Source organism: Polyergus mexicanus, unplaced genomic scaffold (assembly GCF_030449975.1).
Source record: "Polyergus mexicanus isolate NDT 795.1 unplaced genomic scaffold, iyPolMexi1.0 SCAF_18, whole genome shotgun sequence".
Taxonomy (NCBI): Eukaryota; Metazoa; Arthropoda; class Insecta; order Hymenoptera; family Formicidae; genus Polyergus; species Polyergus mexicanus.
The window spans coordinates 3,312,860-3,329,012 of NW_027223338.1; the positions used below are offsets into that span (position 1 = coordinate 3,312,860).

Sequence of the window (16,153 nt, forward strand, 5' to 3'; positions counted from 1 at the left end):
AATTTTAAAAATACATATTGCATTGTATCACGTAAAATAACAAATTTCAAAACCCTATCTTCTCATGCAGCTAATGTAACAAAAAATCAAAGTGCAGAGAAATTTGTCAGAAAGGTTAAACCATATCCCTCATAGCACATCAACAGGGTTGCAATCATCTTAAGCTGTAAGATAATAACATTCCACGGAGATTAATAAATCTGCCATTAACCTCCCAGCAACATGAAAATGTTCGCCCAAATTCATCCCATTAACATTCCAAAGACCTTGCGCGTAACGTTGTATTAATATTCATACAACATGCCAGAAACTTTCTAATATTATTTTCAATAAGGAATCCTTGCAAAAAAAATATTATATTAGCAAAAATCGATTAAATACTGTTGGTTTTCAATAGCTTTCAATCGTTTTTTCAATAATAATTTAATAGTTCAAACTATTTTTTTCTTTAATATGGAATCTCGCAAAAAATTCATAAAATTAAATAAAACGGGCTATTTATTAGTGTATTTTTGGGAATATGAAAATATATATACATATATATATTTTTTTTCAATATGGATGATTTAAACTTTTTCAGACATTTATCTGCCCGATTTAAGAAACAATCATCCAATATCTGAGTTCCTTATATTGGGATTGTATCAATATAATATTGAACTGATAGAAATAATTATATTTTTAATCTTTTGCCCGTTACTTTTTGCAAGTTTTATGAACTTCTCATGGCTGAAATTCAAATACGAGGATGGACGCACTGCGCGTCGCATAGCGGTAAACAAACGAACTAGCGGCTGAATACTATTTTTTTGTAAAATTTTTGGAATATTGCGCGCAGTAACATTTCTCATGAAATATTAAATAAATAATAATTTTGGATATATGGAAACGTGCATATCAAATTCAGTTATTAATATTAAACGATATTTCATAGTTTTGTAATATTTTCAGCATATGCAAAAAGTGAAATGTTAGCGCGTAAGGTTGTTAAAATATTGAAATAAGGTTCCATTAATCTTCCGACAATATTATAAAATACGGTTTTATTGTAAGATTAGTGGTATATACCAGTAACATATGATCATTAAAATATGTAAGTTTGTAATCTTCCTATAATCTTACTGCAATGTTCGGTGCTGTGAGGGATATTGATGTAATCGGTACAGGATCAATTTATAATACAGCGGTTTTAATTTTGAAATATATTCTGGAAGAACATTAACTAATGTGGGAGTAAAAAAAGTCGAATTCAATCTTTATCTTCTATGATTCATAGCTATATCATTATGCCCATTATATCTTCTTTCACCTCTGTATATGGTATATTACTAAAAGCTTCTAGTGGAAAATTTAGACTACGAGTAGAAGAAATTTTATTTAAAGTTTTTAATGTTTACATTGCGGCTCCAAAATCAGCAAAATTCACAAGCCAACATTTCAAAAATTGGTTTGAAGAAGTATATTTACAAAATACTGGAGAAAAATGCCTGCTATTGCTTAATTCGTCAACAGGACATTGTCCGGAACAATTAAATGAATTTATATTGGCAGACAAACAAGTAAATATTTTAACAATACCAAAAAAACAACTGTTTTTGTACAACTTTTAGATGTTTCCTGTTTTAGAATTTGGAAAAATATTGTTCGATGTTTTTCTAATAATATTATTTTAAATAATTATAGTATAAAATTACATTTAATCTAATAATATAATAAAACTACAAAGTTTAACACAATCAACTCTCTTCTCCAAGATTTCAAAATATATTTAAATATAGTTGATACAAAAGTGGATATTTATTAACGCGGCCTGAAAAGTTTGATAATCCAATAAATTTTTATTAATTTAAAGAAAAAAAAACATACCAAGATCTAGTATTTGTAGTAATGGCTTTTATACGTTGTACACGATGCAAAGAATATTTTTGTTTTGGATATTTCTTTGAACAATATCATTATTGTAACAATTACATAAAATAAATATTTTGATAATTAATTTAATTTAATTTAATTTTTGTTGAAGAAAATTTTATAAAACATTTAAACATTTTTCGAATATTATTATGCTTCTATATCTTGATGTTGCTTTAACGTTTTATTGGTATTCTTTATACAGCAAAAAATACAAAAAGTAAAAAAGAAGGAAGGACAAGGAATAATAGTTACTAATAAGTAAAGAAAGAAAAAAAAACTTTTTTAACGCTACCTGGGAACTCGCAGTCTATTTAGAAGGGACCAATCAGAGGGCTCGTTGCATAAGGAAAAGATAAAGAACATTACAGTAAAATCAGTCAACAGATAGATGGCTCGAATCTGTCGCTATACTCAACACTTGAATTGAAAATTAATTTGCAAAATATTATTTTAAAATTATATTTATTTAAAATTATAATTTTTAATATTATTTAAATATTACAAAACTTTCATTCTGTTTTTTATATTATTATGATATAATATATATGTATGGTATAGAAAGATTATTTACATAACTGGACTACAAATATTATTACTAATATTCAGCATCTTCAGCATCATTTTCGTGTATTGAGAAACCTTACGAACAAAAGAGAAAAGAGATAAATCGTTATAAAACAGCAAGAATAAGATTAGTATAGCGTGCGTCTATTTTATTTCTAAAAAATTAATTTCCGTAACATAACTTTATCATAAATGATTGAATTTAGCATAACATAAGCTTTAATATAATTTGACAATTTTTTCAAAATATTAGAAAAAGATGATGAATGGTGGAGGTATTTTGAAAAATTTTAACACCTATATTAATATTATTTATCCTGAAAATTATATATTAAATAAGTAATATTTGTATATATATGTGTGTGTGCGTGCGTGCGTGCATGCGAAGGCGCGCGCGCGCGTATATATATATATATATATATATATATATATATGTCAAAGGGTCTGTTCCGGGACATTTAGAAATCTCATATTTTTTTACTATATTCTGATAAAGCATTAAGATTCAAACTCATTTTGATCTTAAAGAATTAAATATTTCTTTCCGTTTTTAAGATATCACGTTTTTAAAGTTTTCCAAGACACTTGCATAATGACAGCTTCCAGGGCAATGGTAATTTCCAGGACTGCCCTGGAAAAATTCTATGTATAATGGTATATTCCAGGACAAACATAAAATATATAGAATTTTTTTCAAACACTCTAATCTTCGATGGATCTTCTTTTGTGACCATTTTAATTTTTAATTGGCTTACATTAAAGCTAAGAGATTGTCCGCCGTTACTGTAAAGTTTCTATAATAAGAGTTAAAGTTCCTTTAATCAACCAATCAGCGCGAAACAATTCGCCGACCGGGTTGCGTGGATTGGTTAGGATGTGATTTGTGGATTCTCAATACTCAATCGTAACCATAACCACTACCAAGTCCGTAAATCGTAATATAATACGGTCTTAAATATATTTCTATGTAAAACCAATTTATACTGTACATAACACAGTATACTCATTAGGCGCGTTCCATTTCACGACCGCAACGCTCACGGTATCATTTCATCTTTGTTGTTCACCGAAAGTTAAACAAAGACAGATGATGCTCGCGAACGTTGCGGTCGTTAAGTGGAACACGCCCATTGTCATCTCACCGTCATTACACACATTAACGCACTATCAAATATTCTTCTAAGAATTTCAAGTATATTATGTATCAATTCACATTATTTGCTTTATTTAAAATCTGTAGAAAAATATTATATAACCTTATGTATAATGTGAATTAATCTTAATTTCCTAAAATATACTATAGCTTAAGTCTTATTATAGAAACTTTGGTTGCGTTCAGTAGAGAAATTGCTTAATTATCCTCTTGTCAACATTCGACGTTGATTTGTTGGCTCTAAAAATAAGAGCCAATCACGTTCAATCGCTACTGAGCGGTTTTTCTACTGAACGCAGCATTTGTTATCGAAAACGACACGTGCTGTAGACATATTTCAGGTTATGTAGTCTTGAATTGCGCGATAACCAGTAGTTTTGGTGAAAATACTGTACATCGTTTTCCATATTTTTAGCTTTTATACAGGGTGTCCCATTTTAAAGGAACCACTCAAATATCTCAGAAACACTGCGTTAAATCGAAAAATGTTTCAAACAAAAGTTGTGTGGCTTCAAGGGGGCCATAAGATGGTGACAATGATTTGACCTTGGAAAATCATTTGAAGGTCATGTCAAGGTCAACTTTAAAATCTTAAATGGAAATCCCCATTTTTTATTTAATATTCTTGTAGCTGACATCGAGAGCTTTCCAAAACATTATAATAAACTATTTTTTTATTCAGTACTTTTTGGGTTATTTTATATTTTAATCTGACATCTTTTGATATAAAAAATTAAATATCTCATAAAATAGTTAGTTTTTGATAATCTTACCGTAATACTTTTATGTACAGAATAATGATACAAATCAATTAGTATACAAAAATAATAGTTTTTAAAAAACTTATTTACGATGTATTTTTTTTACAATTATTTTTTTTTTTTTTTGCACTAATTGATTTGTATCATTATTTTGTACATAAAAGTATGATTATCGAAAACTGATTATTTTATGAGATATTTAATTTTTTATATCAAAAGATGTCAGAATAAACTATAAAATAACTCAAAAAGTACTGAATAAAAAAATAGTTTATTATAGCGTTTTGGAAAGCTCTCGATGTCAGCTACAAGAATACTAAATAAAAAATGGGGATTTCCATTTAAGATTTTAAAGTTGACCTTGACATGACTTTCAAATGATTTTCCAAGGTCAAATCATTGTCACCATCTTATGGCCCCCTTGAAGCCACACAACTTTTGTTTGAAACATTTTTCGATTTAACGCAGTGTTTCTGAGATATTTGGGTCCTTTAAAATGGGACACCCTGTATATCATGTTTTCCTTACTTAAAATTAAACATACTAAACAATTAATCGTTGTGAAATCTAGTAATGTAACTCGTAAAAGAAAGAAAGATTATTAGATAAAACTAGAAAATGGAAAACGTTGCATTGGAATATTCCTTTGTAAGTCGGGTAAGTAGAATATTATATTTAATCTTTGGATGATTATAGAAAGTTACAATAAATACAAGTAAAAATAAAATATACAAGTTATAATCGCATTAAAAATAGTATTTATTCTAAAGAAAGTTTAATTAATAAAAACTAAATGTAATAAATAAATCGTCAAATACGTATAAAAATTAACCATATTAATTGTTTCCAAACAACTATAATAAAAAATAAAGTAAGATTTGTTAAAGAAAATAAAGTTTCAATAAATATTAAAATATTTTCTATGTTTATCCAACATATTTCGAGTAAAAATATTATAATTAAATCATTCTATAAAGAAAGAAATCTATATCCTATTAAAAAAAAACTATAAATTAACATGACCATAAATAGTTCGTAATCGGAATCAATTTCATTAAGCCAATAATTTCATTAACTGCATTTTAAGCCAATTGATACTCATAAAATACTTTTGATTGTTAGCATACAATTTAACAATTAGAATTTGTTAAACAATTGAAAAATTATTTCTAAAAGCAGTTTTTAATACAATTAGATATAAAAATATATTAAATAGCTATAAAATATATTGTTTTTTTTATATCAATCACTTGACTGCTTTAAAAACCGATCAGTGCATGGGCTGAAAAAGTATTGCAATATTTTTTATTAATATCTTGAAAACAGCGATTTTAATATTAATATAAAATAAAATATAAATTAATATTATACGTACAGACTAACGATTGTTTAAAGCCAATAGCCGATAATAAATAAATACAAAAGAAAAAATTGTACATTAAAAGACATAACTTAATTTTCGGTTCAATCTATTTTAGCAGACTTATTAATTAATAAACAGAATTATTAATTAATAAGCTTTAGTGTTCAAATAATAAAAATATTAAATTTCAAACAAAACATTCTCTAAAAAATTTTACAAAAATTAATGTGAAACACGTTATTGCATATTAATTATAAAATGAATAATGTATTCCTTATTAATTCAGAAACATATTCAGAAAACCTACCAATGTTTGTAAGTATATTGTGCACGTACATTAAATATATTAAATTCTTGAAAGAAGTGAAAATATTGTTTTGTAGCCTAACGTTCATTTCCAAGACACAAACATACTCTCATAAATAATGTAATATTAAATACTTATATGAAGAATTCGCTTCGAAATACATTTATCCTAAGTCTCTTTCAAGTAACTTACAATTTTTTATTTAGATGTCCCGCCAGATTTTCCAGAAAGCAATCAAGGCGTTGGCATAAAGACTTGCACATTTGTTATATATGAGTAACGTCTTTTTACGTTATTGTTAATATTGTTATAAATTACACATCTTTGTGGAATGATGTGAGTTGACATTACCTGACCGCGTTTTCAAATACTTGTACGTACGTTAAATGCGTTAAATTCTTGAAAGAAATAAAAATAACATTTTGTGGCCTAACGTTCGTTTCCAGGACACAAGCATATTCTCGTAAAAAGTATCATATTAAACATTTAAATAAAGAACTCGCTTCGAAAAACATTTATCACAAATCTCTTTCAAGTAACTTACGATTTTTTATTTAGATGTCCCGCCAAACTTTCCAGAAAGCAATCAAGGTGTTGGCATAAAAGCTTGCACATTTGTTATATATGAGTTACGTCTTTTTACGCTGTTGTTAATATTGTTATGCATTACACACCTTTGTAGAACGATGTGAGTTGACATTACCTGACCGCGTTTTCAAATGCTTGTACGTACGTTAAATGCGTTAAATTCTTGAAAGAAATAAAAATATCATTTTGTGGCCTAACGTTCGTTTCCAGGACACAAGCATATTCTCGTAAAAGGTGTCATATTAAACACTTAAATGAAGAACTTGCTTCGAAATACATTTATCCCAAACGTCTTTCAAGTAACTTACAATTTTTTATTTAGATATCCCGCCAAACTTTCCAGAAAGCAATCAAGGCGTTGGCATAAAGACTTGCTCATTTGTTATATATGAGTTACATCTTTTTACATTGTTTGTTATCAATATTGTTATGAATTACACACTTTTGAAAGATGTGAGATTGCCTGACGCTGACGTTATCTGACTGAATTTCTAAATGTTGGTATATACGTTAAATGTGTTAAATATTTTTAAAAAGTGGAAACATCATTTTGTAGCCTAACGTTTGATTCCAGTACATAAAATGTTTTTCGTGCATAATGAAAATCAAAGTGACTAATTTCACATTATACACAATAAACTTTTAATCATAGTTCTTCAAGATTATTTGTACTTCATGTATTATTAAAAATCGTTGTGTTTTTTTCAATCTCATATCTTTTTATATATTTATATACTATTTTACGCGATTTTCTTAATTATATAAATATATTGACGGTTTTTATGTTCGAAATTCAATAATACATTATATATACTTCAATTGACATTGTTAGATAACATTTGTATACATGTCTTTTTTTTGTATATACATTTGGATGTACAATTATCATATCTACATACATTAGTTTTCCAGGACTGTCCTGGAAACTGCCATTTGACATAGAATTCTTCCAGGTCAGGCCTGGAACCATACAAATGTCTCGGAATATGCCAATAATTATCAAGAAGTGTCTCGGAACAGACCATTTAACATATATATTGTAACCGTATATTTCTTTTTAAATTATTTAATGAATAATTATTGATTCAGCAGGCGGTTCTCCGATGCCCACGATACACCTTCGGCGCGTATTTCGAATATCGATCTCGCGATCCACAAAAATTCCCGGAATCGCAAATAAACCAAGTTGGGCGCCAGGTACGGCAGGCCGCACCATTCACGAAAAAACGCAACACCAAAAGATAATCGCGCGACTGATAATTAACGCGACGGCAAAATTCCGTGGCTATTCAGTATACCCGAAATGGTAGAGGGGGGAGTTCGGGGGAGACGGGAGAAATCTTGAGAGTCGAGAACACGGGAGCCAAAATGAGCATTCGGTCGGTTAAAACAAAGATAACAATAATATATTTAAAACGAAAGAAACAAGAGTATAGAGCAGTTCGTATAAATAATAGCCTTGGATGACAGTAATTATTTTACAGGCGAATAAGCTATATTATTTCCGCGGAGATCGGCACGACCGTGCGCAACAGTATCAAATTACCGGGCGTCTTACTCGCTTTAACTCGACTTTTCGGCCGCGAGGATTTCCGCCGTACAAGACTTAATTAGGCCTCGACAATTGAAGAAATCTCTCGAATACGCCTGTAACTACTTTACGCACGCCCGTGAATCCGCTTCGACATAATAGAAAATACTAGGTGCACGACTCAAATCGGTCCGTTGGTCCGGCTCGCGGTAAGCCGATATACGTCTCAATAACAATGACGGTGACCTTTCCGTTGAAATACCGAATATCTAACTCGCATGACTCGCGGAAACTAATAGCGGGCTCACAGACACCCGATAGATTTCTTGTACGAATTTTTAGGATTCCGCTTCCTCCTGACTCCAATTTCTTACAATACTCACGAAACACGCGCTAACAATACACAGAAACAATACGGAAACTATCGATAACGACTGTGGTGTACGAGTCGCGCGGCACAATACTTTGCGCGAGTCGGAATATCGATCGCGTGAACGCAAAAATCCCGATAATTCACAACATATTATACAGACAAACGCGAAAATAACACTAATGACTGTCGGCGGCGGCGAAGTGAATAGAGAAAGCCTATTTTACCTAATTCGGATGAGCGACATGTGCCCGTCGGCCGTGCGACTTAATCTACCAAAAATATTCACCAAGTTAATCCACCAAAACGCGTGGCTCGACAACTATTAAGGACGCGACTCATCCGAATTAATTACCTACAATTATTCGGCAACAAAATCGGTCGACCCACCCCACCGGCAGGAATATCTCGGCCTTTCCTTTGCGATCTCGTGCTCGCTCGTACGCTCTGGGCGACCTGCGTCCTTCCTAAAGGCTCGTCGAACAGTGCGGAGCGAGAGTCCTGCAGGAGACACGTCGGCGCGATAAATCGCTATCGCCCACTTGTGGCGCTTTCGCGTTACGCAGGGCCGTCCTGCGGTCCTCGCGATCCTTGTTATCATCACGGCCGTGTTGGTGGGTTCATCGCCCCGGAGTTTCCCAGATTTTCTTGTTCGGCTTAAAGGTGCGGGCTTACGGCTGCGCCCGATCGGCTCTCTTCCCTATTTGATGGAATAGGTTCCGGATTGAGAGTCCTTGGGACTCCCTCGCTTCGTGCGGGTGGAGTGGCCTCCCCTTTGGCCGGATTATTCCGGCCCTCCGCTCTCCTTTCCTGCCGTAAGAAATATACATTACCGGCAGCGATGTTTACTAGCCACCAAAAGTGTCTTTTAATAATTAACAATTACGACCTGACGTCTCCTGTGTTCTTGGTGTCCTGGACTCCCGCTCTTCTCTCTTCCTCTCCTTCCGCCGGATGGGATCCCGCCGCTCGACCTCGTGCCGACAACCAATTCGCGGGCTCATCTCGAGCTTACATTTTCGATTTTTCTAACCGAAAGTCAGATCCCGCTGATCTGACCATCGGGCCGCTCTCTCCCTAAATTAGGAAGACGCAGGCCCCCGAAAAACCGCTCCCGATCGGGCCATTCGGCCCTTGTGACGGACGTCCCAAAAACGTCACGTCACAATATATATATATATATATATATATATATATATATATATATATATATATATATATATATATGTCAAGCGTTTGCTTTGGGGACAAAATGTCGGGCGAATGAATATTTTGGAGACTTTTGCATATTTCGGGGTCAGGACTCAAAGTATCCATATATTAAATGTTTAATTTGAGGACATTACGCATATATATTAAATGTATAATTCGAGGTCCCTAACAGATGGCGCCACTAATATTATAATAATCAAAATAGAGTGTCTCCTGAGTGGGAACGAGGCGGAATACTCCATGTAATTTCTGCTTGTCTTGTAAAAGACGATCAAAATCAATATGCGATTTATTTACAAAAAATGAAGAATTCATTTTGAAAAAAAAAATAGATTAAGTAATAAACTATAAATGTATGATCTCAAATGATGCATTTGTCTTCTGATTATACAGTATATAAAACAGTACTTCATACTTTATACTCTACTTTTAAAGTAAAGATATTGAGTCAATTTTTTTGCAACATGTACAAACATTTTTGCTTATCTTCGATAATATAGAAAAATGAAACACATAAATAAAGTAAAAAAAAAAAAATAAGTGCAGACAATAAAAATGATCCAGACATGGACATAACATGTTGCAAATTAAAAAAGTCAATGAAGTTCTACTCTCTCTACATTTTTCTATTTATATTTACTTTCTATTATTATTTAAAAAAAAAAACATAATATGATATTCAAATCATGCTTTAAATACATGTCAAAAAACTTTATATACGTTAAAAAATATTTATACTTATACATTTAAAATATCGATTTTGACATTCAAAAACTACTTAAACGTTCTAATATTTAAGCAGTGGTATCAACGCAGAGTACTCAGCATATTTTAGAGTCATAACATGTATCAAATAATTTAATGTCATAAATTGTATTACCGAAGATAAGCAAAAACATAAGCTGAAAAATTTATCATATTTAAAAAAAAAATATTGAATCAATATTATACTTTTTTTGAAAGCAGCTTATAATGTATAAGTTGGTAAATAATATTAGTAAAATAAATTCCCTGTGTGTTTCGCATGTTGTTTGGTTATATACACCAGCAAAAATGGTGTTTGGTGGCGGGTGTGTATGTACAGTCGAAAGCATCACCGTATACAAATGAAAATCGCGTACGCACGTGTAATTTGAAGCGCAAAGAAAATCAAGGAGTGAAGGAGAAAGTGGAAGAAGGCGGGGGGGGGGGGGGGGTATTCCGATATTCATTGCATCGCATGTCGCACGATCGAGAGAGAAAGCAATGCAAAACGTGATGTCGGCTAGTGGTGTCCAATAGCTATCTCACTCGCTCTACGCTTGAATGCAGCGCGTGTAGCGAGACAGCTATAAGACACCGCGCTGTCTTTATCATTATCTCGTTATTTCATTTCGATCTCATACTTCTCTTTTTTATTAAAATGATCTTTTGTCAAATTAAAGACAAAGAAAATTGACAATTTATTATTTAAGAGCAACTTAAATAATTAATAAATTTAACTTGTAGGGATATCTTTAAAGCTTGTGGTAAATAATAACGATTAAGATCTGAAACACCCGACTTTCCTTAGATCGAGCCGACAACAATGCTATCGCGCGGCTCGATACTCTTGCGAGATAGCGGCGAAACGCGGTATTCTCCTAAGATCAAATGACAAAAGTCGCGCCGCCAGATTTCCAATATATATTGTATATAAAATATAGTTAAAATGCGATATCTCAGAAACTATGATATAATAGAGTTATGTAATTAAAACTAGAGTTATGAAATCTTTACTTTTCTTTTTCGTCTTATCGAGTATGGTTCGGAACTTAAGATTTTTTACTAGAACTTGTATTTATTAAATTTTTCATAAAAGTATATTAATTTTAAAAATTCGATCTTTCGGTAATTATAATAGCTAGGACCATGCGGTTTTCGCGATTATATTTGTCTTATCGAATGTAATTCAAAACTCTAACATTTTCGATCAAAACTCGTGTTTTTCAAATTTTTTTATAAAAGTATATTAATTTTAAAAATTCGATATTTCGGTAACTATAATAGCTAGAACCATGCGGTTTTCGCGATTATACTTGTTTTATCGAATATAATTCAGAACTCCGACATTTTTAATCAGAACTCGTGATTTCCAAAATTTTTTATAAAAGTATATTAATTTTAAAAATTCAATATTTCGGTAACTATAATAGCTAGGACCATACGGTTTTCGCGATTATATTTATCTTATCGAATGTAATTCAGAACTCTGACATTTTCGATCAGAACTCGTGATTTCGAAAATATCTCTGATATTTGAAGTTAATTTTTTAAACTAAAAACTGCAGAACTCTTGCAAAAAAGTATGAGGAACTATGTAACTATTCAAAAGAGCATCAGAACTATGCTCAGGACTATTTAATTTTGATGTGTCAAAAATCGTGAAGTTGGCACCCCCATTTTTCGAAATCTGCTTTCATTATGATAATGGACAGAACTCTTTATAAAAATTATCAAGAATTCTTTCTTTTGTTCTAAACAACTCAGAACTCTTAAGAGAACTATGGTATCGTAACATAGGGGTGCCACTTCACACATCCATATACGTATGTATGATTTTCGGTTGCTTACACGTACACACACATCTAACGGACACCATTCATACCGGCACGTGTATGTACATACATGGCTATTGTCTTTTGTAAATCGTTCTTCTCCCTCTCCCCCGTCGCACGCCGAGCACTCATGTAACATTAAACTGTTTCTTTTCGCCGCGTAAGATTGGGTTGTTTCGTCGCGCAATTGTACTCGCGCGAATTGATTGATTTTTATTAATTAATTTCTTATTAATTATTGCAAAAATCGCATGAAATGGTAAAAAACCTTCCTATTCAGTTTAACCCGCTTCACATGCAGGTGATGAGTGGGGCGCAAATTACCGAACACTTTCTTACATAGTAATATTTTTACAACAAATTAAAAATAAAAGGTAAATATGCATTGTTGTGCCTCCGTGGAGGTACAGAGATTTTGTTGGGATCGTTGGCCAATTGGAACTTAGCAGCTCAGGATCGTACAGGGTCTTCTCGTCGCTTTCATTAATTATGGAATCGTATTAGAATAAAAGGTCGTTTATTCGAATACATTAACTTTATATCTTCTTTTCTTTCTCGCACTTCAACTCGGCTTATCGGTATAGAGTTGCTTCGCATGCCTGATATCGCGGCTGCCGTCGCGAGATCAGCTGAGAAGTTCTTTATTAATAAACCATTTACGTTTGTCCGTCTCGTGGTTACTATTGTTAATCTATTCGCACTATATAATTGTATGATTATAACTGTTTCGTGTGATTTTGCGATTAAGACTGCCTAGCGCTCGTTTGAGATGGGTAGTTTTATCACCTCCTGTTTGATTCGTTTTCGGAGGGGATAGCTTAGCGACAGGACCATAGGTGGTCGTGTCGCTCGATTTTGGGTGGAAAAAACCCGGATGCAAGCTATGTATATTCTTTGCTTGCATTTCCGGCGGGTCGTTCTTCAAGTCTTGCGATCGCGTGGCCTCTGCGCGTGCCTCGCTTTGTCAGCGGTTGCGCTCGTAATTTTATACGTCTTCCTCGGCTTCGAGTTATAGTCGGAAGACGTTAAATAATATTTAATAATTAATAATTATGCTAATTTGGTTATAGCCGTTTTGGGCTATAACATCATATTAAGGTCCCACCCCCGCAGGATAGTGATGTTGACATACATGTTGTCAAAGTCATCGTCCAAAGTGACCTTGACCTTGAAATAAGTGGCGGTCGCGATTCGTTAAAAAGTTATTAACAAAAAAAGATGGTAATTATACAGTATAGGGGAGCCAGCTCCGATCATACAAATCCATCATTTCAAACCTTGACTTTGACATGTGTTGTCAAGGACATGACCCCGAGTAACTTTTCCTTATAACTTAATCGGCGGTCATTATTTATTAAAAAGTTATAAGAATAAGTTATAAGAATAAAGAAGTTTGAGAAATTTACCACTTTGTATCAGTACTAAAGGAAGTAATTGGCTAATATGTGTTTGCAGATACACTCACGGATGACGTTGACTTTGACATATGTCAAAGTCAAGGTCATCGGAGCTGGCTCCCCTATACTGCATAATTACCATCTTTTTTTGTTAATAACTTTTTAACGAATCGCGACCGCCACTTATTTCAAGGTCAAGGTCACTTAGGACGATAATGTTGACAACATATGTTAACATCATTATCCTGTGGAGGTGGGACTTTAATATGCATATTTACCAAATAAAAATATTTTAAATAAAAAATTTATTTTTTCATAACAAATATATTTTTGTTTACATTAATTAATTAATTAATTTTTGTAAACATCGCAATCTAATAGTACAAACTTTAAGTAATTATGATACTTAATTTAAGTAAATTAAAATAAATAAAATAAATTTAAGTAAATAATTGTTTCATGTAATGGTGTTTTATGCGATATTCTTATATTAGAAAATAATACCTTTAGAGTTTCTAATAGAGTCTTTTTCTCTAAGTATTTTTTTATACATACAAAAAGTTTCAATTTCTTCAAGTTTAATTTTTTACATACTAAGCTGCGTAACACTCGACAAAAATTAATAAAATCTTGCTTTTTTACTAAACGTATTTTTCTTAAAATTTATAATATGAATATTATCACAATGTTGATCTATATATTCATATTTATATATATATAAATGTCTAATTAATAATTATTTTGCAGAAAATTAACTAATATCAAACCCATATTAAGTTAGCCCCCCCACCAACGCCAAATTAAGTCAAATACATCAAATAATTTAGTGCTAATTATGTGCTAATTAGTTGCCGTAGTCCGAATTTTGTTGCTCAAACCGTTTAGCAGGAATTTACATTCAAAGTGGGGGGTGCTAGCTTGACATTAAGCCAGCCCCCCCCCCCCATAGTGAAAAAAATATATAGAATGCTCGAATCAAAAAATAAAATACACTAGAATTTGTTGTTATTTTGTTGCTCTAAAATAACATAAAAATATTTTAAAAAAAGTATATTATTTAATTAATACCACTATATACTCAGTCTCGCCGCGCCGTACCATTCACTTGCGCGAAGTAAAAGTAAATAAAAAAATGTATTGCTCGCATGTTTTTGGTATTAAAATAATCTGTGGACGATGTACTATCGAAATATATAAGAAACTGAATTTGTTGCTCGTCTTAAAGTATTAAAAATCGATACTTTGTCGCCGCGGACCCTATACGACGCGCTCTTATATTATATAAATTAACTAAAAGAATTTGTTGCTCCCATGTTTTTGGTACTAAAATAATCTGTGGACAATATACTATCGAAATATATAAGAAACTGAATTTGTTGCTCGTCTTAAAGTATTAAAAATCGATACTTTGTCGCCGCGGACCCTATACGACGCGCTCTTATATTATATAAATTAACTAAAAGAATTTGTTGCTCGCATGTTTTTGGTATTAAAATAATCTGTGGACGATGTACTATCGAAATGTATAAGAAACTGAATTTGTTGCTCGTCTTAAAGTATTAAAAATCGATACTTTGTCGCCGCGGACCCTATATGACGCGCTTTCCTAATATATAAATTAACTAAAAGAATTTGTTGCTCGCATGTTTTGGGTATTAAAATAATCTGTGGTCAATATACTATCGAGATATATAAAAGTCTGAATTTGTTGCTCTTTACAGAATACATATGATTATCTTTTATCGTTCTATATCTCGAAATTTCATTTTTGTTAATTTCAAACAGTTTTGCATATATGTATATATATAAAAAGGCATAGTAGTGTCTTACGCCAATATGTAGTATATATGTTTCTTGAAAAGAGAAGCCTTTTCATGTCATCGTGCCGAAATGTTCGGCAGCGCTTTGTATCGTCTGAAAGTAGATAAAGGCACGTTTTGTTTTGACATCGGATCCGCGTCGCGCACGACTATCTCGCGTTCCTTCTTTTTTATAGATTCTTATATATTTCGATAGTACATCGTCCACAGATTATTTTAGTACCCAAACATGCGAGCAACACAAATTCTTTTAGTTAATTTATATATTAGGAAAGCGCGTCATATAGGATCCGCGGCGACAAAGTATCGAATTTTAATACTTTAAGACGAGCAACAAATTCAGTTTCTCATATATTTCGATAGTATATTGTCCACAGATTATTTTAATACCAAAAACATGCGAGCAACAAATTCTTTTAGTTAATTTATATAATATAAGAGCGCGTCGTATAGGGTCCGCGACGACAAAGTATCGATTTTTAATACTTTAAGACGAGCAACAAATTCAGTTTCTCATATATTTCGATAGTATATTGTCCACAGATTATTTTAATACCAAAAACATGCGAGAAGTACTCTGCGTTGATACCACTGCTT

At 32.0% G+C, this 16,153-nt stretch overlaps 1 protein-coding gene and 1 pseudogene across 1 annotated transcript in view; both read left to right on the plus strand.

Moving 5' to 3' along the window:
- LOC138941333 (uncharacterized) overlaps nt 1-16,153 on the plus strand; it is an 86,160-nt gene that overhangs the window by 13,097 nt on the left and 56,910 nt on the right. Inside the window, 1 exon segment of the mRNA XM_070310893.1 lies at nt 2,117-2,131. Coding sequence (XP_070166994.1) covers nt 2,117-2,131 — 15 coding nt within the window.
- On the plus strand, nt 223-1,980 carry LOC138941162 (uncharacterized; annotated as a pseudogene).